The sequence below is a fragment of the Colletes latitarsis genome, chromosome 8, assembly GCF_051014445.1.
Source record: "Colletes latitarsis isolate SP2378_abdomen chromosome 8, iyColLati1, whole genome shotgun sequence".
Taxonomy (NCBI): Eukaryota; Metazoa; Arthropoda; class Insecta; order Hymenoptera; family Colletidae; genus Colletes; species Colletes latitarsis.
In genome coordinates this window covers 30,666,791-30,692,588 of record NC_135141.1, presented here as the reverse complement: position 1 = coordinate 30,692,588, position 25,798 = coordinate 30,666,791, and the positions used below count along the sequence as shown (strand labels likewise).

At 43.4% G+C, this 25,798-nt stretch overlaps 2 protein-coding genes across 5 annotated transcripts in view; one reads left to right on the top strand and one right to left on the bottom strand.

Annotated features, from left to right (window-relative positions):
- The window catches only part of Evi5 (ecotropic viral integration site 5), a 472,270-nt gene that overhangs the window by 162,684 nt on the left and 283,788 nt on the right, over positions 1-25,798 (top strand). The gene's annotated exons all lie outside the window — the stretch shown is intronic.
- Positions 1-25,798, bottom strand: part of Dscam3 (Down syndrome cell adhesion molecule 3) — a 180,059-nt gene that overhangs the window by 84,798 nt on the left and 69,463 nt on the right. For all 4 annotated transcript variants that reach the window (XM_076771883.1, XM_076771880.1, XM_076771884.1 and 1 more), the window contains exon 4: positions 4,620-4,709. In XM_076771883.1, coding sequence (XP_076627998.1) covers positions 4,620-4,707 — 88 coding nt within the window. In that variant the 5' untranslated portion in view covers positions 4,708-4,709. The remainder of the gene's footprint in view (positions 1-4,619; positions 4,710-25,798) is intronic.

Below are 25,798 nucleotides of genomic sequence, written 5' to 3'. Positions count from 1 at the left end.
ATAAGAGATCTCACGCTCGTTTCACAAGGATAAAGAAAATAAGGAAACAAAGATATTTAAGCTACCGGATCTGAAAATAATGTATACAGAAGTACTGGCAGTTTTTGCGAAAATGGCTTCTGTAATGTTTCCGGAAAACAGGTTTTCCTTTACAGTGGCGTTGCGTTGTTCGAGAACGAAACAAAAGTGAGAAAATAACGTACTCTGTAAAAAGGTGAAGCACCGTTGTTTCATTCAGTTGATTTTGTCTCGAGAAGTGCTCGGTTATTAGTATTTCGCGGTAATTCAGCTTAATTGTCTGTTAATTAACTGCGTGAAATTAATTAATACTTCATTGAGCCCGTTACGAAGTTGTTAATCCGGAGAAGTTGTTCGAACTGCATTCTAGTTAGCGAAGTGTACATACGATACGTAAACGCTGGTGCTAATCGAACCTCATCGATTATCAGAATCTTAAGTAAACTAAATCATCGTCAACTAACGAACAAACGGTTCTAGCTTAAAGAATTTCCACAAAAATTTTTACAATTGTTGTTAGTATCAAAACGAAACTGTTTTGTTCGTTAAAATTAAGAATACTCTACGTTAGAAACTGCTAAGTCATTTTCTGTTTCTCCTTTTTACGCGATAAAAGTCTGATAGTAAGTAGTTTATTCCTCGGGTTGAAGTACGTCTACAGGTGTACCGTAGTATTTGTTCGAAATACGTTTAGCCATTTTCGAATTGTGGCAAACATTCGGACAGACGGGGAAATAAAAGTTCTGAAAACATATTTTTCGACTTTGGTATTGTCGAGCAGGACGAAAAATATCGAAAATTCACTGGAAAAGCAATATTACAACACACACTTTGTAGATTTATTTATACGGTCCGAAAGTTTAATTTTCGTTGCATGCAAAAATTAAAACTGTTGTGTTGTTGATTATTGTAAAAATATTTGCTCTGTAAATATAAAGATAAACTCGAAGGCAGTCCGGAACATTATTTACATATTTGTTGTTTTTACATAAATAAATACCCAAAATCTACAAACACCATAAAAAAAGCACACACCCAAAATGCATGGTGAACATTGATTTCCCCTTGGGCCTATTAATTACACGGTTGTTTCAGAAATAATTCTGATTTATCCAAAGATAATTGGGAACCGAATTCCCCATCGAACTTTTAATCGACGTACCCCCCCCCTTCCTTCCCCAAAAAAAAGGAAAAATCGTCGATTCGAAATTCCGTTAGCCTGTACACCGGCATAATTAGCGAATAGCACGCCCGTCAGCGTTTTCTACGCCGATGATTCGCTGACTTTCCCGTTCGTCGAAATTAACGATAAAGGCAACTCATCGTTCCCGCGAAGTCTGCTTAAATATTTGAAGAAGTGCTTGGGCGAAATTCTTCCCATCGAGGAACGCTCGAATCAAGGGGGGAGGAGGAGATCGAGAGACTCCGTCCCTTTTCTCCTTCGTCCTTCTCCCCCCTCCTCATCAGTCGATTTTTCCTGTCGTTTACTCGTCAATACTCCGACGCAGGATATCTCTCTGTCCCGTAATGGATAATTTCCCCCTGCCTCGAAACTTTGTACGCTTAAAAAGCCTGTCCGATATGGCAGTTGGCATCGCCGATTGCCTCAATCAGAAATCAATAGGCACCGTCTAGCAACGACCAATACGCAACCGGTGCACGTGTCAATGTATTTTACGTCTGTTGATTGTCGTGTCTGTGCCCTGGATGTTGCATCGCCCCCACAATCACGGTTTGACGACCTTTCGAGCGTTTACGCGTATCTTAAGCGTGTCGAATGAACGATTCGTCGGACGATCGTTCATCCTGCCAAGTACCGTAATTCGTTTCAAGACTCCGTGATACGTTCCTAACGAAGTCCCTCCATTTATGGTTGCTCTGCCAAACGTTCCAGACAGTTAAAATAAATTTTTAATCAGAATCTTTTACAGCTGACATTAACGTCTTTGTCGATCTTACGGTCTTCTTGAAGTGGTTAGCTTTGGAGACCCGAATGTTAACAATTTATTTTACTAAACGTAAAACCTTGACGAATAAATCTCAGTTCCTATCTCTCCACTTTCAATATTGACTCAATCCCAAGATTACGAACAAAAGGGATGGCAATTCGAACCCGAAAGTCGCCCAAAATATTCAATAGGAACTTCGGGGCGAGCTTCCTAAAAAATAAAGCGATCCACTCCCCAAAAATTCGCGAGCACTCGATTCGAGGGATCGTAAATCGTGGCGATTTTCGAATGGTCGACCACCCGGCGACATCGATAAACCAGAAAATGAGAATCACTGAGCTCTTCGGTACGGAGTGTTGGCACAGTGCTCGTGATCGATTACTCGTCATCCGCGCGCGATGTCCCGAGTTCGACGCCCACCGCCCGCTGCCAAACCAAACGTACTTCTTCCTCTTTTTTCCACCCCCCCGTTCCACAGTCTACCCTCTCCCCCTCGCCCGTGACCGTCCTCTTTTTCACCCGTTCCGTTTCCCCTGTTCCTCTTTTTCCGCGCTGCATCGACCGTAGGCTCTACACGTAGATGGCCGTTGCACGATGGACGTGTACGAGACGCTCTTCCTCTTTCGCCGTGTGTCTGGCTTTGTGCAAGGTGCGAGGCGCCCCGACTACCCACGAGGAAGAGAGGGAGAAACGAAAAAAAGTAGACTTCCTGAGCCCGCGGAGTCGATCTCTGCCAAATCAAACTTAAATCCCCCACCCTTGGGACCCCTAGTCGCGGGCTTCTTCGTTCTTTCCGGTTATCGATTTCGCGCGACGAGTGGTCACCCCGTCAACGACGTCATTCTTCCGGTTCGTTCCTCTTTTTCAAAGTCTCCGCGGACCGGTCGATTCGATCAAAGACGGTGGTCCATCGGTGTCTGGGAGTTTGAGATTCAGGAGTCTTCGTTAACCCCTTGGCATACAATTTAATTTCAAATAATTTTTGCTACTTTGCTTACTTTATATCAATCTATGAAGTTTTTAAGCCTCTATTAATTTTCGTAGTAATATATTTCTGTTTACAGCCATAAAATGCTCGTTACTGTATGGCAAGGGGTTAAGCTTCTTCTGATGTTTCGAGTTTGTTTAATTTCCAGGGGTTATATATTCGTTTAAAGAATGTTATTGAATGAACTAGCCCTTAAGGGGTATCTCGCAAAATCATTAGTTAATCAATGCTATTAAAAGAAAATAATGGCTAGATTCTACGGCGATGCTTCTTCATTTGAGACGACCGGAAGAGTTGGTCGGAACGTCACGCGATAAACGTTTAAATGAAGAAACATCGCCGTAGAACCTAGTCGCTATTTTACTTCAGGGACGAATTATTCTGTTCGTTCCGAACAGAAGTTTTACTCGAAATCGATCGCATTTATCAATCTTGCAACGATCCTGTCGCGTTATATTTGAAAATCAAACGGCTTGATTAGTTCGGAAGTAAAATAAATCGCTTTCTATTTTATATATAAAAGCCTCGAAAGCGATACTCCTTAACAAAAGTGTGTAGTGAAATTTAAAAAACTGCCAAGATTGTAGTAGTTTGGATTAAACTTTCCACTTACTTCAACATTGAATATCGAAACTTTAAATTCGTTTTTAAAACGACATTTTTCAACCTGCGTGACAACTAATTGACCGATTCCATCGAAACTCGACACGTATATAAAGTAAACGTCCCTTCAATTTCCAGAGAAAAATCAACTTTAACAATTTCATAAATAAACGACACAGTTTTAAGCCAATGCGTCTACGAATTTCCGCGAAAGTAAGTTTGAAATACCACGAAATCTTTGGGGTCTTCAAAGTAGCCAGACCACGTAGCTCGACGAAGAACGAACCATTCAACCCTCCCCGCCCCAAAAAGAAACAATTTTCTGCCTCCTCGTAATCAATGTTTCAATAAACCAATCAACGAGCTACACAGTACAGATGCCCTCCTCTCCCTCCCCCTTTTACGACGTCATCGATGTTATCGTCGTCGCCGGTGCTCCACGTGAAACAGAATCCAAATTACTCTTCGTTCAAGCCTCGGGAAAAAGATCGCAGATTGCCGAGTCCATTGTCTTAAGGAGGCCCCATATAATAAGAACGTTATCTATCCATTAATCTGCACAGAGTTCAACCCCTGAACATGTCCCCCAGGATACACAGACCCCTTTCTGTCCCTCGTGTCGACTATTATCGAGGTGAAACGGGAACGGCGGAGCTGGGTCACAGAGGGATGCGTCTGGAAGAGGGAATAAGGGTGTCCTGGACACAAGTCACACCTCGATTGCTGCCAATTCTCTATTGTCGTTGGCAGCCGTCCATTTTTCGCTTTTTACCTGGCTCCTTCGTTCGGCGTCCCGCTACCCAACGAGGGATGAAGAATTCATTTGCCGTCGGGACGTCGAATTTTCTCGACGACGACGGTTCGAGAGAGTCCTGGGGCACCTTTGATTGCCGGGGGAAAGGGTTAGGGGAGGATCTTATGATTTTATGATAACGATTAAGGCAATTTTGATAGTTCGATTGATTTTCCAGTGCTATCATTAGTCGTCAATATTTGAAGCACATATCTTTAAATCCATTTTGTCGTGCTCGACGATAAATTTAACAGAAGCCAAAACTCACCAGTCAGAAGGAACAGCAGCACGGTCGAATTCATTCCCGAAGCCAAAATTCGTAGAAGCGGAATCAATTCAGCGCATTCTCGGCACATACCTGCAACAAAGAACGGGCTGGTATCAGATAAAAGCCGAAACATCCGAACAGAGGAGTAAAAATCAATTTTCCACGGTCAGAAATACGATTTTACAGTCCATAATAATCACATAATTAACGAGAAAATTGTGCAATGACGTTAATTTCAATTATGAATTAATAAACGTTATTCGATACACAAGTCAAATACTGGAAATTGTACGTCACTGAGTGTTATTAAATGTCAATGAACTATTATACTATCGCTGCTTCAAACGCGAATAATTGTTGTACACATTGAATAATTTACAACGTTCCATTCATTCGATCGTTCTACCGGGTTTGTTCAAAATGAAATCGTTGGGTAATTTAATAGAATACTCTCTCGGTAACGCGAGCATTCGATAGGGAAACCGTACATTGAACAGAATTTGTTAATCAATGGTTAATCAAAGAATTGTTTCAGAAGGGAGTAAATGTTACGCCGACAAGACCGAATATTTTTTATTGTTTCGTTTCCTTTGTGATCTCGTCGGACACGCAACCAAAAATTTCAATCTAAAATCAATTTCTATGTAAACTTGTAATAAACGCCAGGAATAAATTTCTAGGAATTTATCGAGTCATCGAAGTTCACGATCGATCGACGTGGAAACAGTAAATTTGTTGCACAGGCGTCGAACGCGAAAATGGCAACGGAAGTCGAATGGTTGACGGTCAATAAGAGCAGCCATTGTTTTAGAAGCGAATAAGTGTCCCATAGTCCGGTTCGTATAACTCATGCGACAACGTTAATTCAATAAATTCAAGCGAATAGCTCGGGACCGTAATGCTTATTACGACGGCGCGTTTAACAGATTTTACGGGGTGTGTTAACAGCCACGGCGTGTACGTGGTCCCGAGAATCGGGGCAAATTAGCATGGTGCCTCTACATCTGTTGACCATTAATCAATTAGCGCGACTCCGCGCGCACGGGGCTACCGTGTAACGACTGTTAGGGCAATAGAGCATCCCCTCCCTCCCCCTCCTTTCGTAAAATTTTGGTCGAGCGCCCCTATTAAATGTTTACGATCAAAAACCGCTGACCAACCAGCGGCAAGACTGTGTTTTATAACGCATTAATCGATTGGGCGTGAAACAGATACGGGTGAAACTCTGCTTTGGATACAAACTTTAAATAATGGATCGAACAAAAAATATCCCTTTACTTGTTGGAGTGATGCTTCGAATAAAATTTTACGCCTCTCTGACAGAGAGTAAAAGATTATCATTTCGTGCGTTGTTCAGATACGAAGTTATTCAAATTGCTTGAGATTTATTTCTATTTTAAGGGATCAGCAGAAAATATTTAGAATCAATTTAAAGGAGATAGTAGTTCTACCAGTATTCGAAAACGTAAGTAGAAATAGCGAGGATTGGTCGGACAGAAACTTATCGAACCCTATGGTACGCGTATTTGGAAAAATTTGAAAATTAATTTCCTCGAAAACGAACTCCAGCATACTAAAATTTTCACTACGTCCTCCATTTATCGTGTTCACGAAGTATCATCCTCTGGTGCTATTACCACACTTTTCGAGGCACTCCGTACAAAATAAATTGCTGGAAAAGGAAATACAAAAATGAGAATGGAAGCAGGGGATGAATTTATACCTCCTAACTAATGAACGAGAGAAAATTTGTCCAATCGCAGCGGAGAAATTTAAATAAGATCAAAAAGAGGTGGAATAAAATCTTGAGAAATAGCAGAGAATAAGTAACGAAAATAAGAAATTCATACATAAATTCTTGGTTAGTGAAAGAAGGGGTATCGTTAAGACTGCAATTATTCAATTTGCATTTGTTGGGTTTGCATACACGAGCCAGCATAAAGAATCGAATCCTTGCTCGTCCGCGGTACGAATCGACGAAGTACTTCGTGAATTACTAAAAGAGTTCAACTTGTCTGGACAGAAGTGGCATGCATGCGTGAATATTTAAACGAATCCTCTGGATGATTCGCGACAATCGATTGCGTATTACAATCGCTTCTTTGTGGAAAATATCAAAGTATAATTCCATACGTTTGATCGAGCCTCGGGGAATTTTTGAATTTTCTATCGGTTATGAAAGAGATCTCTAGGGGAGAACCTTGAATATTCATTATAAAATTCAGTTTGAGCACCGAACGAATTTATAACGAACAACGATTAACCGGGAGTCTTGCAATCGTTTCTTGGGAAAACGAGTTCGATTATAATTTTATGTACACGCAAAATTAAATGCAAAATTTACATATATGTATACAGGGTGTTCGACCACCTCTGGGAAAAATTTTAATGGGCGATTCTAGGGGTCAAAATAAGACGAAAATCAAGAATACCAATTTGTTGATGGTGGCTTCTATCAACAAATTGGTATTCTTGATTTTTTCCCAGGGGTGGTCGAACACCCTGTATGTAATCTACGCACGATGCAACGAACTTTTTCATCGAATAAACATATACGTAAATGCGTTTAAAAGTAGTCTACGTTTATCGATCGTCGCAAAAGTTTACTCCAAAGTGGATACGCAGAATAAAACCGGAAGCGACGTATCGGTCCCGGTGATCGAATTGAAACGTATTAGTCTCGGCGTAGGTACACGTATAAACCGGTCGATGAGCAATAAGATTGATGGTTCCGCGGCCAAGATATTCATTTATTTCTGAAGAGTGACGCGCTATTTTTCAAACCGTTCTTCGACGACGCACGGATACATTTATCTTAATCTCTCACGCTGCCCGAAAACGTGAGAAAGTATATATTAATATAATAAAACGAGGAAAAGGGAAACGAAACCGGGGAATAAAAATCCGATCTTCGATCTTCCCCTATTGAATTCGAACTGCGATAATTTCCTCTCTCGTTTAACCGTACCTTTTACTTTCTTTCATTTGGCGAACACAGTTTATTCGACTGACAAATTTAAACCACGCATCTAATATGGCTACGAATTAAACTGAACGTCAAGAATAGATGTTCCAACGTCGCGAGGACACCATTTCCCACCCGGAAGTTTCCATCTCCAAAAATTTAAAAACTGCATTAATTTTTTGATCAAACCTCGCGAGTTTCAAGAAGTCCAACGAAAGTTTTTCCACTTGACGTTGAAGTTTGAGGTTCCAGAAAACCTTTCCACCCCTTTGTTTCGGGGCTCCTGTTCCTCCTCGTCCCGCACATATTTCCTTTGCCATTTTTGTTTGTATTTCGCGACGATCGCGGACCGGAAACGGACGTCCGCGCCGTGAAGAATGACCGTCGTCGCGCATCCGGTCTCCAGCACAACCGCCGTACCATTCGACCTTTCCTCCCACGGCCAACGAAATGTGTTTTTGGTGGCCCTTCGCGTCTCACCACTTATTTACGGGCCTTTCGAGCCCTTGAAACTGTTCCTCGACGCGACCATAACCGGACCATCGTTCCACGGGGATCGAGGAAACAGCATACAAAATTAAAACCTGATAATCTGTGCCATTTTCTTATAGAATTTAAATTACTTTCTTTCAGACTAGAATTCTACAATATTACTATTCTGATATCGTGTTAGTTCTCTTCTGGAAAGTTCCAGCTTAATTAAATGACAGACATAAACAGAACAAAACAGATAGAAAGATTTAATAAATCTGTTGCGTAGAAGGTAAAATTTAATTAAAGCAAATTATTAAAGTCTGCCCATATCGCTGTTGAGAATAATAAGAAGTATTTTTATATTCAGTTGTACACAACTTCAGTTTAATTAAATGACAAATACAGGAAGAACGATTTAATAATTCGCTTCAACAGTCAAATCTAATACAAACAAATTATTAAATTCTGCTGCCTGTTTTACTCCAAAGTCCAATAACGCATTTATTTCTAATGCTGCTGGTATGTTTCTCCATTTAATTTGTCACCTCCGATAATCTATTGCTGCTCTTCCAGGAAGTACCACTTTAATTAAACCACAGATAGACGAACGCTTGCACAACAAAACGATTTAATGATTCACTCGAATCGTCAAATCTGGTCGAAGAAAATTATTAAATTTCGCTCTCGTAATCGAATAAGAAACGGATTTATTTTTAATACCGTTGAAACGTTGCCCTCCATTTGTCTTTTGTACAACGCCGTGACTTTTCTTTCGCGTAAAGTCTCGCGTTTAATGAAACGATAGCACGTGATTTTACTCACGATCGTAACGCGGTTCGCGCTAAAAAGCGAAGAAAGTTCCGACAGCCACGGAAACCTTTCATACTTATTCTCCGAGACCGACTTACCGCGCTCGATGACAAATACCGCGTTCTCCCAGGCTGATCGTATTTTTTCCCGCTTTATGGCGCTTGTACGAGGATTTACTGTTAAGGTCCTGTCGCGTCCTGGCTCGGAACAAGAAGTCAGCCTCGAAACGATGATTTATGGGGCTGACCAGGCGCGCGCGAATTTTTCCTCTCTTAGGGAAATTGTTTTACGATCGGGAAACGCGATTATAATGTATCGGGTTCGAAGTAAAAAGTCCAACTTTCCATCCGAAGAAAGCCCACTGCCTGAAAACTTACCGAAACGACACAAAACCGGGACTCACGGCTCGAACCCATCAATTTTCTGTCCTCGAGTGACAAATCTACCTTCGACTTCGAGGTTCTTCTCAGAAACGCCACAATATTCTTTTAAAACTTAATTTAAAATTAAAAAAGAAGGAGACATATTTGTCTTATTTTTAATGGGGCGTCGAAATATCTCACTAGTCTTTAATTAAAAAAATTTCTAATAATTACAAGGCACATCAGCGAAGCAATGGCGAAAATTCAAAGTACAGTGATGATAATTTCTTTTTAGTAACCACGTAGCCATGGCAAGCGTCTATCAGAATTTTTCCAGCGTTTCGAAAATGCGTTTCATCACGGGGCAACAGTTGCATCGATGATGGGGGTGGAAAGTAGAATTGTCAAAGGTCTCGACGAGAACATTACGCACCAGGCATCAAGCATTCCGCATCGCATGAACGCATTATTCGCTGAAAAACGGAAAACGCGCGACACGGTGAGTAACCATAGACCGCGGTGAACAGATTTCGTTCGATCACGCGGCGGGAAAAGGTTTTCCAGCCTTGCCCCCGACGCTGTCACTTTGCCGCGAACCGTTTGATGCTTTTACTCGCATCATGGTCGACTCGACTGCTCTCAAAGCTTTTTGCGGAAGTCGCTGTGAAAGAAGTCACGACGACCCGTTCGTCGTGCGTCGGGAATCATATCATCATTCCGTCGGTTTTTTGCGGATAGCGACTCAAGAGGCTGCTGGGGGGCTTCGCGTCTCCACCCCCTCGCCTACGCGATGCACAAACATAACTGACGAATGGCTATACGTTCGTTACTCTTCCCTTTCGACGATAGGCAAACGCAAAGGATAAAACATCGAGTCTCGGAAAATTCGATTCTTGTTGCGGGGGTGAAACGAAACTTTTCTGTTATTTGGAAAATCTGGGCAAGAAACGAGCTTGGACACTCGACATTTACGTGACATGGATTAATCGACCATCGTAGTCTTTTTGAAATTATTCCCACAGAAACGAATGCTACAACAAAGTTTGGATCAAGTTTCCAACTATCCAAAGATGCACTACGATTAAGAATCAACTTCTCTCGGCTGCATCGCGATTACTCATATAAAAACGGTCCTGGCGACGTGATAGATTAGGCTGACGCTCGTAACGCCATTAAACGGCTCGATGATCGTCGATCGCGGGAGCATAGCGACTTACAAGGAACCTCTGACGTTCTTTCGAACGTGAAATTACACGTCGCGATACGTTTCCACGGCGCTCGTTTCAAGGATCTGGCCCGTCCCGCGGTAATGGAAACCATTATTGCAGCGAATATCGAAAGGATTTGCGGCGAATTCGGGGGTCGGGCCGGTTTAATCGGCGGAAAATCTACTTTGCCAGAAAATTACGATATTGAGTTCGTTGGCACTTTAACAAGTTCTCTCCGCCCTCTCCGGGCCACGGTTATTCAATCGATCGCGGGAAGTCTGGCCCCGCCTTTTGTCCGCCGTAGGATATGTCTAAATCGCTTATCCGACCGTCTGAGCTCACCTGTTGAATACGAAAGAAATTTTAACGTCGATTCCGGGGCCACGCGGTGCGAACGAAATAATGAAAAGGGGTCTCGCGGCTCGCTGCGCGTGAATAATGGATCAAAACCGGTCACGAGCTGCGTCTCGTCAACCTACGGGCCCTTTCCTCTTCGCGTTTCAATACCTTCGAACGACGCAAGTGCGTTCCAACCCCTTGCAATCCTTCGAATTTTTAAAGATGAATTTAATATATTTGGATCCAAACGTATTAGATTATCTATATTAGGAAAATTATTAAACAATATTTAGAGTTTATCCTTCCACTCTAATTTGCCTTTCATTAAAAATTTGAGAAAAAGAAAGGGAGTTTTAGGTCCCAATAAAATATGAAGAATTTATATGGTTATTTCTAAGTCCCAATATGCGTCGTCTAAAGTAATTAACTTCAAAGAAACAAGCAAACAGGACCGACTACAGATCACGGGTATGCAAACTTGCCCGAATGCAAACACAATAAGCTCCCGGCGGGAGTCTGCGTCACGTAACGCCGCGTAAACAACCTGTAACGCTGGTGGCGGGCTATTATGGAATCCAATAACGCAACTTAAGACGTCGTTATACGCGGAGAGCGAACCGAGCCTCGGTACTTCGTTACAACGCTTACGTAATCATCGCTCAGCTTGAAAGTCGACGGAAGAGTAAGCGACGAGCCCGACGCGACGCCCTCGGTGACATCGATGCCCGAAGTGGGCCAATTAAAACCAATACGACCCCGGGACTCGACGTTTCAGACTCCGTACTTAAAGTCTCTTGAATTTCGTCGATTCAAATATACGGTCGAAAAATTATACAATTGGAATTACAACTTTCGTTCCTTTATTATATTTGCATTTTTTAAAATCGTGTACACACGTACCTCGTTTTTACATTTGGGGATATTCACGGTCGTTTCCAATGTTTCGTTAACTTTTATTTGAAATAGAAGAAGTTCAACGATTCCGGTGGAATTTCGAGGGTTCAAGGAGAGATACGTCGAGCGTCGGCGTCGTTTCTGATTGATTAAACTTCCCTTTCGCGCGACGTGTCTCCTGTCGCGTCTGGTCGAAATTAAGGGGACGCAATTTACGTCGCGGCTGAGGGATGGTTTATCACGCGCGCGGCAAAGGATACAAACGGGGATCATTTTTAAGCGTAACGCAAACTACCGGCAAACCTTATCTAAATTCCGCGCCCTCTTTATCAGGGGAAACGATTACAGCTGTCAGTCCGCGGTCGCTTTTTCCCCGGTACCCGAACAGCCAGAGAAATTTCCACCCTTCTGCCAGTCGGGGAAAAGGAAGGGCCGTCGACTTCGAAGGCGTCGGAGTTGAGGTACGTGAAAACATTCGGAGATAAGTAAAGTCGAACGGGGATCAGAGGGAACCTCGGTTTCCGGATGGAAACGAAACGAGAAGAAAATTTTCCTCTCGACGTTACGAGGAGAAAAATGGTTTCGTTATTATTGTGAATAAATACTCTACAATGACGAGTCTGACTCGTTACAAGTTCTAACAAAAGTATCGTATTGCATGTAATAAAGGTTCAATGAAATGTGAAACACATGTTAAGACTTGGTTCGAAACCATGAGTCCCCGGTATTTTTAAAATTGAAGAAGGGTCGCCTAATCCGTATTTTCCAGACGATTTCTTTGATGGAACAGAAAGTTTCTCGTTTCGTGGTATTTTTATTAGTTGATTACGTATAAAATTCCAAGTTAAAATGGAACGATCGATCGCGGAACGGGTAGTATTGAAAAACGACGAAAAATGTACGGAAATGGAGTGGTCGTAGTCGCGGGGAGAATACGTTTATGAACCGCGAAATCGAATTTACACGGTCGGTTTTTAACACCGTGGAATGTGCCGTGGAGAGTGGAATTAAATAACAGTAGGTTAGGACGAAACGGATAAAGAGAGGAGACCTGGAAAAGAGGAGACTGGAGGGCCTCGTTAAAGTGGTCGAAGCGACACTCCGTTCCCGCTCTCGAGCCCTGTCGCCTGTCGCTATATACGGAGGCGGTGGTCGCTAAATTGGAAAGAGGCGACGACGAAAAAAGCTTGATCTACCCGACGAGGGCACTCGTGGCATCTGATAAGGCCGGGGGTATTCAATTAGTATACCGCGAACCCTCGTCGATCGATCCGCGAAACTCCCCTGTAAACATTCGCGGGGATTAAAGAAACGGAGGAAAACGAATAATTATATTCGAACGCCGTGAAAAATAACGCTGAAGACACCTGGGATCGCGGAAACACAATATTTGTCGATCATTATTGCTCTCGAGGGCGTAACGACGTATTGTAAATTTATTTATTTTGTTAAAATTTTGTAAGCGACAACGTTTGACTAAAATCCACATTTGTAGTTCCTTACATATTACATCTTTTCTACTGAAGGGTTTATTCCTGTTAATAAATGAATAATAATAATGATAATATATTCATTGAAAGGTTCCTAATAAAGGCAATTTTTCTCCCTTTAAAAAACTTACAAAATGTCTAAAAACGTCGCGTTCGTAATTATTTGGGACACTCCATTCGGGTCGAGTGGAGATTTATTTTGAAATATAAGGTATCATTTTGTCCAACGTCCCGGGGATCGCAAGACGTAGCACGACGTCGGAAAATGGCGTCGTATTATTACAAATCGACGAGGAAATCGTCGCGCGTCCCCCGTAAAGCCGCGAGAGATAAAACAACGGTCGTCAGGCGTAATAAATTACAGTCTGCGGATATAAGCTCGCCACCTATCCCGGCCAAAGAACACCTGGCAGCGTCGACAATCTCCGGAGCTCCCTCCGTTCTCAATTTCCAGCGGTTCCTCGCGCATAATAAAGCGTCTTTGTCTTTCCCGCGGTCGGACGAAGAATTTATTTTCCTCGGTGGTTCATCTTCGATTCAGCCGATTATCATACTGGCTGAGAGAGGACACTCCGGGGGACGAGGGCGAACGAATCCGCCTTAATGAGAACCCTACCTCGGTGCAAATGTTCCTCGAGGGGACCACGAACTATGCTCTCCCATCTCCGACACCGACACAGATTTTCATTTTCTACGATTCATTGTAAATATTGTGAAGTCTTAGAGAGAGAGAATAAAGAGTTGTGTGAGAATCTACTAATCGAAGATTATTATCTTTCTATTGACATTCAATGTGAGTAATTTTTTGCGCTATCCGCTATCGATCAACGACAGAACCCAGTTCGAATTTCTCTACCGAGTCAAATAATTGTGCGTTCCGTTGAACGATAAATCGAGTAATAAATAGGGTGGCCACGAGAATGGAGAGTCCTATAGTTGTCGTTGGAGAACTTTGGGCAACTTATCGTGGAACAGCGTACGCGGCACGCGACTTGGACTTCTTCGAGGCGGAAATTCCTGGCGGGACGAGTCGCGGTCGCATAATACGGCGCGAGTAACGGCTTAAGAATCGATCTACAGCTTCCGTTTCCCGGCGAAATCTCGGTCGGGCGTCGAGTAACCCGCTGGAAGTTGAATAGCCGCGCCGGAGGGGTAAGACAAGGACGGCCAAGAGTTATGCATTATGATTCGCCGTTCGCGAGGCCCCCCGTTTTCACCCTCCACCGCCAACCTAATAACATCACTTGTTGCACAGGCCGAGCCCCCGTGACCCCGCCCCGACCCTTCACGGTTGCTCTCAACCCTTGGCCCCCCTGCCTCCGACCTCCAGCAAAACTATTGCCCCCCAACCTCCTCCTTCACTTCCTCTGTGGAAGGGGAGAGTCCCGTCTGGAGGATACCACCCCGCCGTCTTATGAATTTCATTTATCTCCGCTGAGCATCTCGCACGCGAACGGCGTCGCGGCGCGCCTCGCGACGCCTGTCTACGGAATGTCGACCCACGGACCTAGCCGTGAACTGCTCGTCCAACTTTTCTTTATTCGAATATACCCTTCGACGATTTAAAGATGGTTTATTTTATTTCTTCGTGTGACATTTGCAATCAGAAATCATTTAGAAAATTGGTTCCCAGAGAACACTGTAATTGTTTACACGATTCGATCTATATACATATGAAGTTACACACTGTATCGAACGCATTGAACTATTCGATTCGATGCAGGAATTTTTAATTAATTTCTTTTTCAAGGGATCCATTGTGCGGACGTTATCGATTTACTCGAGACCGGTCGACAAAAGGCGCACGTTTGCAGCCTATTAAGAATACAAATCAGTTCCGCTTGCTTTTCGCGCAATTTCCGCTAAACAATAAACCGTGAAAATTAAATCGATCCATTACTTTCTTAGTGTCGTTTCGATTTTGCATTGAAATACTCTCTGTACACTCCCGTTGAAAAGACACATTTCCCGTGGCATTGTGCTCGCACGAGTATACAAATCTAATAATACAACGCAGAAAAAGGAACTTTGTCCTCCGTCGTTTAAATTATTTTATTCATCCAAGTATCGTACCATACTATTTTTCGAAAGAGGAATTTTATAAATATTAAAATGCTACATAAATTTTATCCTCATCGATTCAAATCCTTTTCTACTCCGAACATTGTGGATTATCCGATCCGAAAAATTGAATTCCACTCCATCGTCGTCCACAAGGAAAAACATTCATCCTCGCGTTGAACAGCCATCGATCTATCGCTGGTCGAGTTTCCGGTCCGTTCGACTCTCCAACATCGTTAACGATTCCTCGTCGGAATTTCCCAACAGCATTCCTCGCGATGATCATCGTATATCACGACGCCAAAATATCAAACTGACACGCTCGGTCGTTAGCGGAAGAACGTTCTCAGACGCGCCTCTCCAGATCTCTTTTGACCGAAAGATTTATGAGATTTGCAACCCGAACGATGCTCGATCAAACGCCACGGGCTTCCCCGGCAAATAATATCAATTTTTCTCCCTCCCCTGTCCCCCGTTGCAACGCGGTTTATAAAACCGATATCGGCGTGTTGTGCGTGCAACGACGAGAAGCCACTTTCGGAACGGATCGACAAATTCCGGAGATCGAAAAACGATGATACCGCGGATACCGTAAATTTATCGAGACGGTACAGTAATCATTTTTGATTTTTACCTCTCCTCGATTTTGTAATAGATTTTTGTTTCGTTTTTTGTTCGAGTTGATCGGTCGCCTCGTTATGTTTTTTCGCGGTTTAAACGGGGTTCGAAATTCCGCGCGACAAATTGCTTTTCCGTGGATCGAAAACAATTGCTGGCGGTTGTAACCGGGTGTCTGCGGTAATTTTTTTGGGGTGGAATCTAATCGATCAAATTGATTCGTGGCGGTTGGCAAACTAGGTAACTCGAATTTTTAAATTCTTGGTTGCGTTAGATACTTAAATCCAAAATTAAACCTCATCCTTTGTACAATTTAATATATAACTGTTATACTAGCTGTGTAAAAATATTTTAGAAGTGGTTTCAATTCCAATCAATGAGATTTTTATTTTCCACGAAGACATATAATATAATTTAAACCGTGTCCCATCGTTATTCACAATTTTTACAATTGACACACGTACACTGAAAAGTCTAAAATATTCCCGGGAATAAAACCACAAACTAGATTTATTTTTACATCCACCAGTTGGATAGAATTATAAATATCCATACACGCGTAAACAAAATTCCTAATGGATTCATAATTTACCGTTCTATCGGCAACAAGTGTTTCGAAAAATAACCACAATTTTTATGTGTCATTTATAGGCGAATATTTCCCGATGAAATTAGATTTTTGAAGCGTCGTCGATATCTCGCGGTTTAGTGGCGACGGATCGATCCGATAATCGATGAAAGCTCGATGGTCGGTTACGCGTGAACGTTAATCGATGGAGCGACGTGGTTCGGGATTTTTCGACGATTGTCCGCGTAAATTGAAAATTCGGCAGCTGTTTAACAAACGGTCGTCGCGTCGCCGATTACGAGAAATACCAGGAAACGAATGTCCGACCGAGTGGGAATAATCGACTTCCCCTACCACGTCATCGTGGCTAGTAATGGCCGCGTCCGCGCGCAAAATTAAAACCGCCACGATCGAGTCATGAAACGCGGGATCGCGCCTGAATATTTCAACGAATCCTCCCCCTTTCGAATCGAAGTACACCACGGACAAACAACATCGACTTTCGCAACGTCGTTCGCGATATAAAAGTGCCTCGTCGAATCGATCCTATCGGACGTCGATAGCACCCGCGTCGCGACGTCCAACGTTTCCGTATCGATCGAACGTGAAAACGCATCCGGCTGATTCGGATTATCAGATTTCGATTAGAGCAATTTACATCGTATCGATAAACGATAAACGATGTTAGGGCGCGGAGGTACAAACAATATATCCGAATCTTCGTCCGAGAATAAATCGAGAATGGAAATCGACGTTCCCTGCAGTGTCTAAATCAAGACAGTCCATTTGGAGGAAACTTTGTAGGTTTGTAGAATGCCCAAAAATAGCAAGTATTTATCACTTTTCGTGATTCATCGAGTTGTCTGGTATCGACATAATTACTCACGAGTTTTAAATTCTGCCCATTGGTGATGGAACGGAATTTGCAGGGCAAAGCTCGAAGCATGATATTTCCATCTGGATATGACGGATTGTCGTGTGTAATCATCTGTGTCTTCGATATTTTGCGATTTAGCTCGCACAAAACGAAATGGTTCACCCTGTAGAGCGATACTGGCGATCGTTCGTAGAAAGATAAGTCGAAAGTGAGGAACGATGCTTCTTCGTAAGTGGCTTCTTTGTCGAGGAAAACGAGGTTGGAAATTCTTGGGCGAGTCTGACTGGGCTGACGCGTCCGACCATTATTCATTATTTCCACTCGCGAAGGCGTTTGCAACTTACGACAGAGGCATTATCTGCTTCAACTGGTTATTACTACTTAGAAAATAGTAAGAACGATGAAGTACTACTATGACAGTAAGAATGAGATGGTATTATAATGCAGTCGATGCTTGAAAACACAAACGTAAGTAGTAATCAAGAGTAATGGTCAGACACGCCAGACGATATTCAAAGTCGATTCTCTTCGAAACGAAGCCTCGTACGGGAAAAGTTTATTCCTCCTTCTTTATTCACTTTCACATAAAAAATCATTACACACTCATATATTTACATATTGATACCAAAAAATTGTGTGACGCTCCTCGTTGCAAAATAATACTTCACGAAATACTGTATTCGGTGGGCTACTGATTGAAATTAATTTCAAATCGAATTATAATGTGGTCATTCGAGTACAAAGAAATAAACGTGTATATTATAGTTGGAAACGGTCTATTGGGACCTATTCGCGCGTGTCGCGAAACGCAGGAAACTCTTTAAGGCTAATTCCCTGAGCCGCTGAATTATCGCGGCGGATTTCCACTTGAGAAATGGCCGGCGACGTTTTCTTACACTCCGCGACCGCCAGCCATTCGTTTCTCTAGCCTCCTCAGTTTACGGATTGCAGTCGTTTTCGTCGGGGACTCGTTGATTCTGTTCACGATTCCTTCATTCACGGACGGAGCTTTGTCAAACTTGGTCTATCATCTTTTAAACCGATTTCTAGATCTGTGTCTTTTAAAGAGACTATAATAATTGGAAATAACTACATTTAAAAAAAAAAACCCCAGAGCACCTTTAAATCTCGTCGATGTCGCGAAGCTATACAAAATTTTGCCTCCGCGATTCCTTTTCGAGCCAAGGCAATATCCTGGCCTGATTGCAAAGATCGCCGCGCATAATTAGAACCACGGTTCGATTCTTCCGAATCGCTCTGTATTTGTTTCCCTCCTTTCAATTAGCAACATCGTTCGCCTGACGTTTCCTTTGCTCGGCGTATCCCCGACGGGAGTAACGAATAGAAAAAAAAAACTGCATCTCTCGAACGGCATTACCAATTCAAAAAAGATGATTCACGGATCCGTGAAAGCGATCCGATCGATCGAGGCTTGAAAGGATTTAGCGGGAAAACGGGGGGGTAAAACGTAGGAAACTTCGTCCGAGCGAATTGATTGCGGAGCTCGAACGCGACTCTCGTCGATGGAGTCGGGAACCGGGGTAACAAACAGCGCGAAGATGTTATCGAGATTAAACGCGGGGAAGTGAAAATTAACGATCGGGGTCCGTTGGCGACGCCGTGAAACACCCAGTGTTGCACAAAAGCCTCCTCAGACTGAGCGTTGTTTATTCGCTCGCATCGATAACGAAATAAATAAAGAAGAGGCGGAAGAAGGGAAGGAAAGAAAGAAACAAAGCAGGACTCGCGGACAAAGAGGGCTGAAGGATCCCTTTGATCTATCGATGGCTCTCCCGGCTACGCTACATCGTAATAAATGTTTTTATATCCCCGTTCCCTTTGTTGCCCGCCGTTAGAAAGCTCTCTCGACGCTTTCGACGCGAGCGTCGAGAATTCCGATTGTTATTGATGCGAATAGTTTTTGGCCCAAAGTTCGCCCGACCGAGACACGCCCGCAAGAACGGGAACGTTAGGCAAGTTTTCGAAACTTGTTGGAGTTGGATTTCGATGGCCCAGGTACCCGGAAAACGCGTGGGGAAAAGATTCCTCGAGAACATGTTAAAATGAAAGAAAAATTAAATAATGTAAGCCCTCCCCCCTTTAAGAGACCTCAAGTTCTGGTAACAGCAAAGATAATGGAGGTCCCAGAGTCTTATGGCTACCCAGTAAGTTCACCAGGAAGTTACAGGAGATCCTCGGTCACCGTAAACCGGAACACAGGGAACAAAAAGCGAGGGGTTTCCCAGCGATTCACCGATATAGCTACCGATTACCTGTCGTAATGTTCCCGGGGCCCCTAACTTCGTTGCATCGTATCCCGACAAAGACCCAGGGAGTTCACGGAGCTCGTCATTCTGGAAAGGATCTTCGTTATCGTTCTCCAATTGCCTAATTCACGGAAACGGGCGCCTCCTTGGATCTCCCTTGGGGGCGTAGGATCCCACGCGATCCCTTATTCCCCGCACGCTTAACCCTTCTCCCCCGATCGATCGTTGGTCCCCGCTAAAAAAATGAGATAAAAGGAGAGGCAGACAGGCAGCAGGAAATAGAGAGAAGGAAAGGGGTTTGGGTAGACGGGACCGTGCGCGGGTGGTAAGAAACGACAGCGGGTTTGGAAGGACTCCGTTGGAGTGGGGGCGGCAAGGAGGATGTGCTGTCGTTCTGAAAGGATAGATTGTTAAGCTACGGCTGAATGGGAACGTCTCCTTTTTACCTCTCGTTCGGTCTTTTCTTTCGCCCGTCTCGCAGCCGACTTTTCGATTTTCTACGTCGTCGCGAAGAAAGGATATTGTTCGGCCGACAGGGGCAACCCGGAGACAGACCCGATGGAGAGAAATAGAGAAAGACGGACGCCACTCGACGCTACGAGGATTTTTCATCAGCGTTTGCTCAGTCAAAGTGCTGATTAGCGGAACCGCGACGACCAAATTGTTTCCTGCCCCCGTCTCTTGTGGAATCCTGGCCAGGATCGCGTAAAAATCCTTGTCGAGATTTTTTTTCTTTCTCGTTTATTAAGCTGCAGTTGGGGTTCGTTTACTTTCATCGGTGGCGAACATAACAGGTTGCAGGGAGTCCCGGAGGTCACGGACAATACGACACTACGAAGTCCCGTTGAACCGTTGGTATTTCTAGAGCAACCGGGTTTATGACCAGGACGTGACTCGCACGCCACTCGCGGGCTTCGAGGGGTTACTTTCGCTGTCGCTTCCGGTACAATAAACCGGAAAGTTTACTCGTTATTGCATGCAGGTACGCGTCAAAATATTTGGTCGAACATGGAGCGTAAAACAATGGAGAGCAAGTATAAATGATAACGAATCCTTAGCGTGAAGTGTACGAGATTCGGCGACGAGCAGTTATTAAATCCAACCCAATGATTTACGGTTATGTATACCGTGTAATTACCGTGATTGCCTCGTAATCGTATATCACAGTTAGGATTAAATTTTGCCCAGTGATCGCGCGGAACGATAAAGTATCCTGATATTCGTAACACTCGAATGGTATGATTGCATTTTACGTCCGTCGTATAGTTTCAAGCTTCGTTTTTAATTAAAATATTCTTTGCAACGTTCCCGTTTTTATGAATCAAATATAATACGTTCGCATTTTCTCTCTCGATGGAAAAATAAATACAATCGCGCGAATCGAATTTTCAAATATTCGAGTATTCCAATAATTTCAAAGTAGACACTGAATTAATTTAAAATATTTGTCCCATATTCTTAGAGTCTTCCGCCAAACTCGCGTTAACGTTATTCTAGGATACAAACGCAAAATCGTATTCATCGTCCAGCTGAAAAATTCGAATAATCCGGGGGGAATCGACGATATCGCGATCCTGTTTAGCCGGTCCAGATCGATCGTACCGCGGAAAGAAGATCGCCCCGACCAAGACAGCGTAGCGTGACGGAGGAAGATGGAAAGATCGAACGAACAGCAGGTTTAATTTCCGGTTGGATAAATGTTGAAGCGCCGGAGAACCCGATCCCCGTCGATTCGGTTGGATCGCGAGAAAGAAGGGGCTGGTAGGGCGATAAAAAGTAAACCGCGCCGCGTCTCGTTGCCACCCCTCCCGTAGGAATGGAATCTTTTATGCGGTCGAAATGCAATCAACTTGTACTGCATCCACTCCCTGGGCTAACGCTAAAATATCGCCACTCGGAGAATATAACGATCCGTGGACCGACCGAGCCGTGTTTGCGATTCCAGGAATTCGACGTCGAATTCTATTTTCAGGCGAAATTATTAGAAACGAAGCGTCGGTTGTACAAACGACGCTGGAGGTCGTGTTTCATCGAACGACTGGCATCAAAGACCAACGACGGAGAGGTACACCGTGATTCGAAACGTCGAATGGAGGACGAAAATCATTTATAATAAATACCGCGTCCGTTCTGACGATTTTATTGTGTTTCGCTGGCGCAAATTTAATTACATCGTATCGGACGCGTTCAAAAATTGTTTTATTTTGTGGACAATAATTTGATCGATGTTACGTTTAATTAATATCGGAAATCACGACGGTGAAACACGGGGATTTTTAAATATAAGTATCAACGACAGAAAGTTTGTAGAAACAGCCACCGTCGTAAACAATAATTGATAGTTCGTTGCCTTCTGTGCAAAGAATTTCGATAGACTGTTGATATTTCTAAATGATTAGGAAAGGTTCTACGGATAAGACCGACTAATTTCTCAAGAAACGTATCGATATACCCGTCACTCTATCGATCAGCGATATCGACATATCAATATAACGATACAGATAATCGGTATCGTTGATAGAATCCATGTATCGACATTGCTCTATTGATGTGCCAACGTATCTATCACCGACACACTAAGCCCGATAATATCTGAATTATAGCAAAATTTCAAATTGCACGATTATCGATGACTCGATGTCAGCGAAATAAACGCGCGTAAAAATTGAAAGAACTCGGTGCTCGAATCTCCTATAATTAATCACCGGGTTGCAAATGGACGACTCCTAGGAAGAATATATTTTCCTCCCCTCCCGTGAACCGTGAATTTAAACTAAACAAAATAAATCCGCCGGGGAAAAATTTATAGCCGTACGCGTTGTAACAAAAATTAGTCGCGGCGTGTATGCGTGGCCGGGCGACCGAACAATAAACAATGTCAACGGAACGGTGTGCAAAAGTGGTGCACGAGAATTTTACAAACCCGGCGCCGCTCGGAGAAACAACTGGCATAGAAACAGCGATCGTAAATCAAGGATAAAATCAGACGCCGTGCAACGAGCACGCGAGAAAAATCCAGTACGTCAAAAATTGAGAAACCGCCGCGTTAAAAATGAAATCAAACAAACACGAGACCGGAAACGATATTCAACGTAACAAAGGGGATAAAAATTCGTAACGAATATAATTCAATCCACATTTTAATTTCTTAGTAACGTACAGTTGATTGTCAAAAATGGGACGAATAGATAATTCTCGTACAACTGCACCAGGAGTGGGAAGGTTAAATATTAGAAGAGCAAATTATTTGAAAAAAATATCCACTTTTTCTCGTAAACGGTCCACTCAACTAATATCCTATTTATCATGAATTTCTTCCTTTTTCCCACGCAGAAATCAACGTTCTGCCTCGCGACTCACCGGCAATTTCGAGATCAGGATGACAATTTTCGTCCTCGAGATAGCCCGGAAGTGGAGCGCGCCAGTTAAGGAAACGTTTCCCGAGTTTCCGGGAGTTTCGACCGACATATTTCAGGATCGGGCGAGCCCGCCAAGAAACCAAGATCGTTCCATTAACCAAGAAATTCAATTACCACGGCAAGATATCCTTCGATAATCGAGGTTTCACCGTCGGTCGGGCGTTTTATTAGCGGGGTTCGAGAGCGTGGGAAATCGGCTATTAAGAATATGCGCGACAGTCGAGGCTGATAAGATAAGGGGTGGAAACGAGGCGGATGTAACTCGCCCGGGCTCGGGACAACCCTTAATGTATTCGAATGTTACGATTAAGGGAAGTTTATTCCGTGCTTAAACAGAAAGTTCCATCGGATATTCCGGGCTCTCTTGGAGTTCATCTTCGCCAAATTTGCGGCTCGTCCGTGTTCTGTCGCCCTAGATTGGCCGACGATCTTTCGAAATAATTTGTCGAAAGACCCAGGAGCTTAAATTACAGGCTCTACGTTCGCAAGAATATTAAAACTAAAACGAGTTTAAATTGACCGTCGATTGTTCCCAAGGTTTAACGCTCACGTATAATTTAATTATAAATGCATAATTCTTCGTACGCTTGTCTTTTCTACCGAGTAACAGCTTCGTGCAGCAATATTTCGATCCATTTTCCTCGTAATGAACACAATGTCAAGTGCTCCGCGCGAAATACGCTCCTCAATGCCCTCTTCGGGCAACAAAAGTGACCCGTATTCGAAGGAAAAGCTACCGTCTCGAAAGATCAACGAGCAATAATTACCCGAACAAAGGAACAATACTGTCCATTCAGAAAAGCGCCTTAAACATTCACCGAGTGCATCGTATTTCATACCTTCCTCTCGTGCAATCGTCGGTATCGGACGCGAACAATACGATTTCCGTGTACTATTAAGAGCCGACGTAAAGCCCCATCGCGCTTCGAACATTTGTGAATAAGAGTTATTAAGGTAAAGAGATCTAGAAAGATGAATCATCGATTTGGGTAATTTTTAAATATTTTACTGGATGTCATCGAATAATGAAAAGGGATTCTTTCTTATCACTGGAGATGGTTGTATTCGTGCTATTGCAATACTAGTTTATAAGTCGAAATAAATCGAAAATTTAGAATAGAATATTTTAAAAATTCAAGCACGATTTTCCTAACACGTTCGTTAATTAATTTCTACTAGACAAAGGGTTTCACACGCCTCGTTCTTACACAAAACAACCGAGACCACCATTGTTTTCCACGAAAGATTGAATGAAAATTTCAAGAAATCTTGCTGGTGCACAAAAGAAGTTTATACCCGATGTTTCTCTTAACTGTAGCATTTAGAATAATATCGTTACCCGAAACGGCGCAGTTAAATGGTTAACGGAGAAACGGGAACACCGGGGAGGAGTCGTTTTAATTGCGCGAACTTAACTCGCTGTTCTTTCGAGCTCCCGAACAATGGCGGGCGCGTCGAAATTCATCCAGCCCTCGAACGAAGAAAACAAAGGCTCGTTTCGACGGCTACGCGGCCCGTGAAACGGATAACAGCGACTGTTTTTCCCCGTTAATACAAACATCTGTTACCTGAGAGACGCGCTCGAGATATATGTTTGCTCTCGAGACGCAGTGGTTGGACGATAATCGGCAAAGATTCCGAAGCTTTGATCCCACGGACTCCTCGAGCACCCGCGGAACAGAACGATTTACGAGTGTTTGTCATCGTAGGGCACTTTCGCGGGCAAAGGAAGAACGGAAAAGGAGGCACGAGTGTTTTCCTTTACCGCAAGAGCGGAAGGACGCGTTGCTTTTGATCGTCCGCCTTTCTGATTTCATCGGAAGCTGACGATCCCGAAAACACACCGCGTCGTTTGTGATTCCTCTTTAAATCTGCAATATTTATTTACCTCGACAAATATAGGTCACAAGTCCCTCTAAGAATTAACTTCCGTTACAGATAAAATTGTCAGTTGTCATCTGTGAAACTAACGCAACATTGATGACAGTAAAAACATGTTTTCGTACAGCAAGCAATATACAAGTTATTCGAAGCTATGGCGAAACTCTGCACAAAAAGGTGTCTTTTACCTAAAAACCGACATTTAGCGAAACGTTTCATCGGGTGCAAAGGGGCTAATAAAAGGGCTGCCCCCGTTTTTCACGGGCGTGAGGAGAAAAGATTCCTCCCGGTGAGAAGATAGTAGGTTACGGGAGACAATTCCGTGTTGAGAAAAATGGTTCGCGGTACGTATTCTTGCCACGGTCTAACCGAGGGATCGAAATATCGCGTGGGAGACGAGCAAATGAAATCGAGCCTCGCATTCTGCGGTCGTCGTCCGGCCAATAAGCGGGATCGACGAAGAACTTTCGCCCTCGACAACCGCGGAGAGATTATCGGACCATTGTGCCGTGGTACGCGTCTCGCATTAGCTGAGAATGCGAAAAAACAAGCAGGAAGAAAAAACGAGAAAGAGATCGACGTTGGGGGCGTAAAGGAAGAGAGACTGAGGGTGGGGGCGAAAGATGCGAATAGCGTATCGGTGATTGGAAATGCCCTTTGTGTTTTGTGTTTCCAGGGTACCGATGATGGAATCGCAAGGCAGGGAACGGATGATGACGGAGGAAACAATACGCTCCATTGTTGATCATATGCCCATTGTTGTGTTTAGATGTGATTCACCGCAAACGATTTTCTGCCGTCGTGGAACCGTGAAAATCAATGATTAGGATTGCCTTTGTTCCCACGCCCGACGGAATCGGAGTTATGGCATTACGTAGGAGCGTTCCGGCCAAATGAAAAACCCCCTGACTCGTGACGTCGTCGGCGGGGATGAAAAAAAGATATA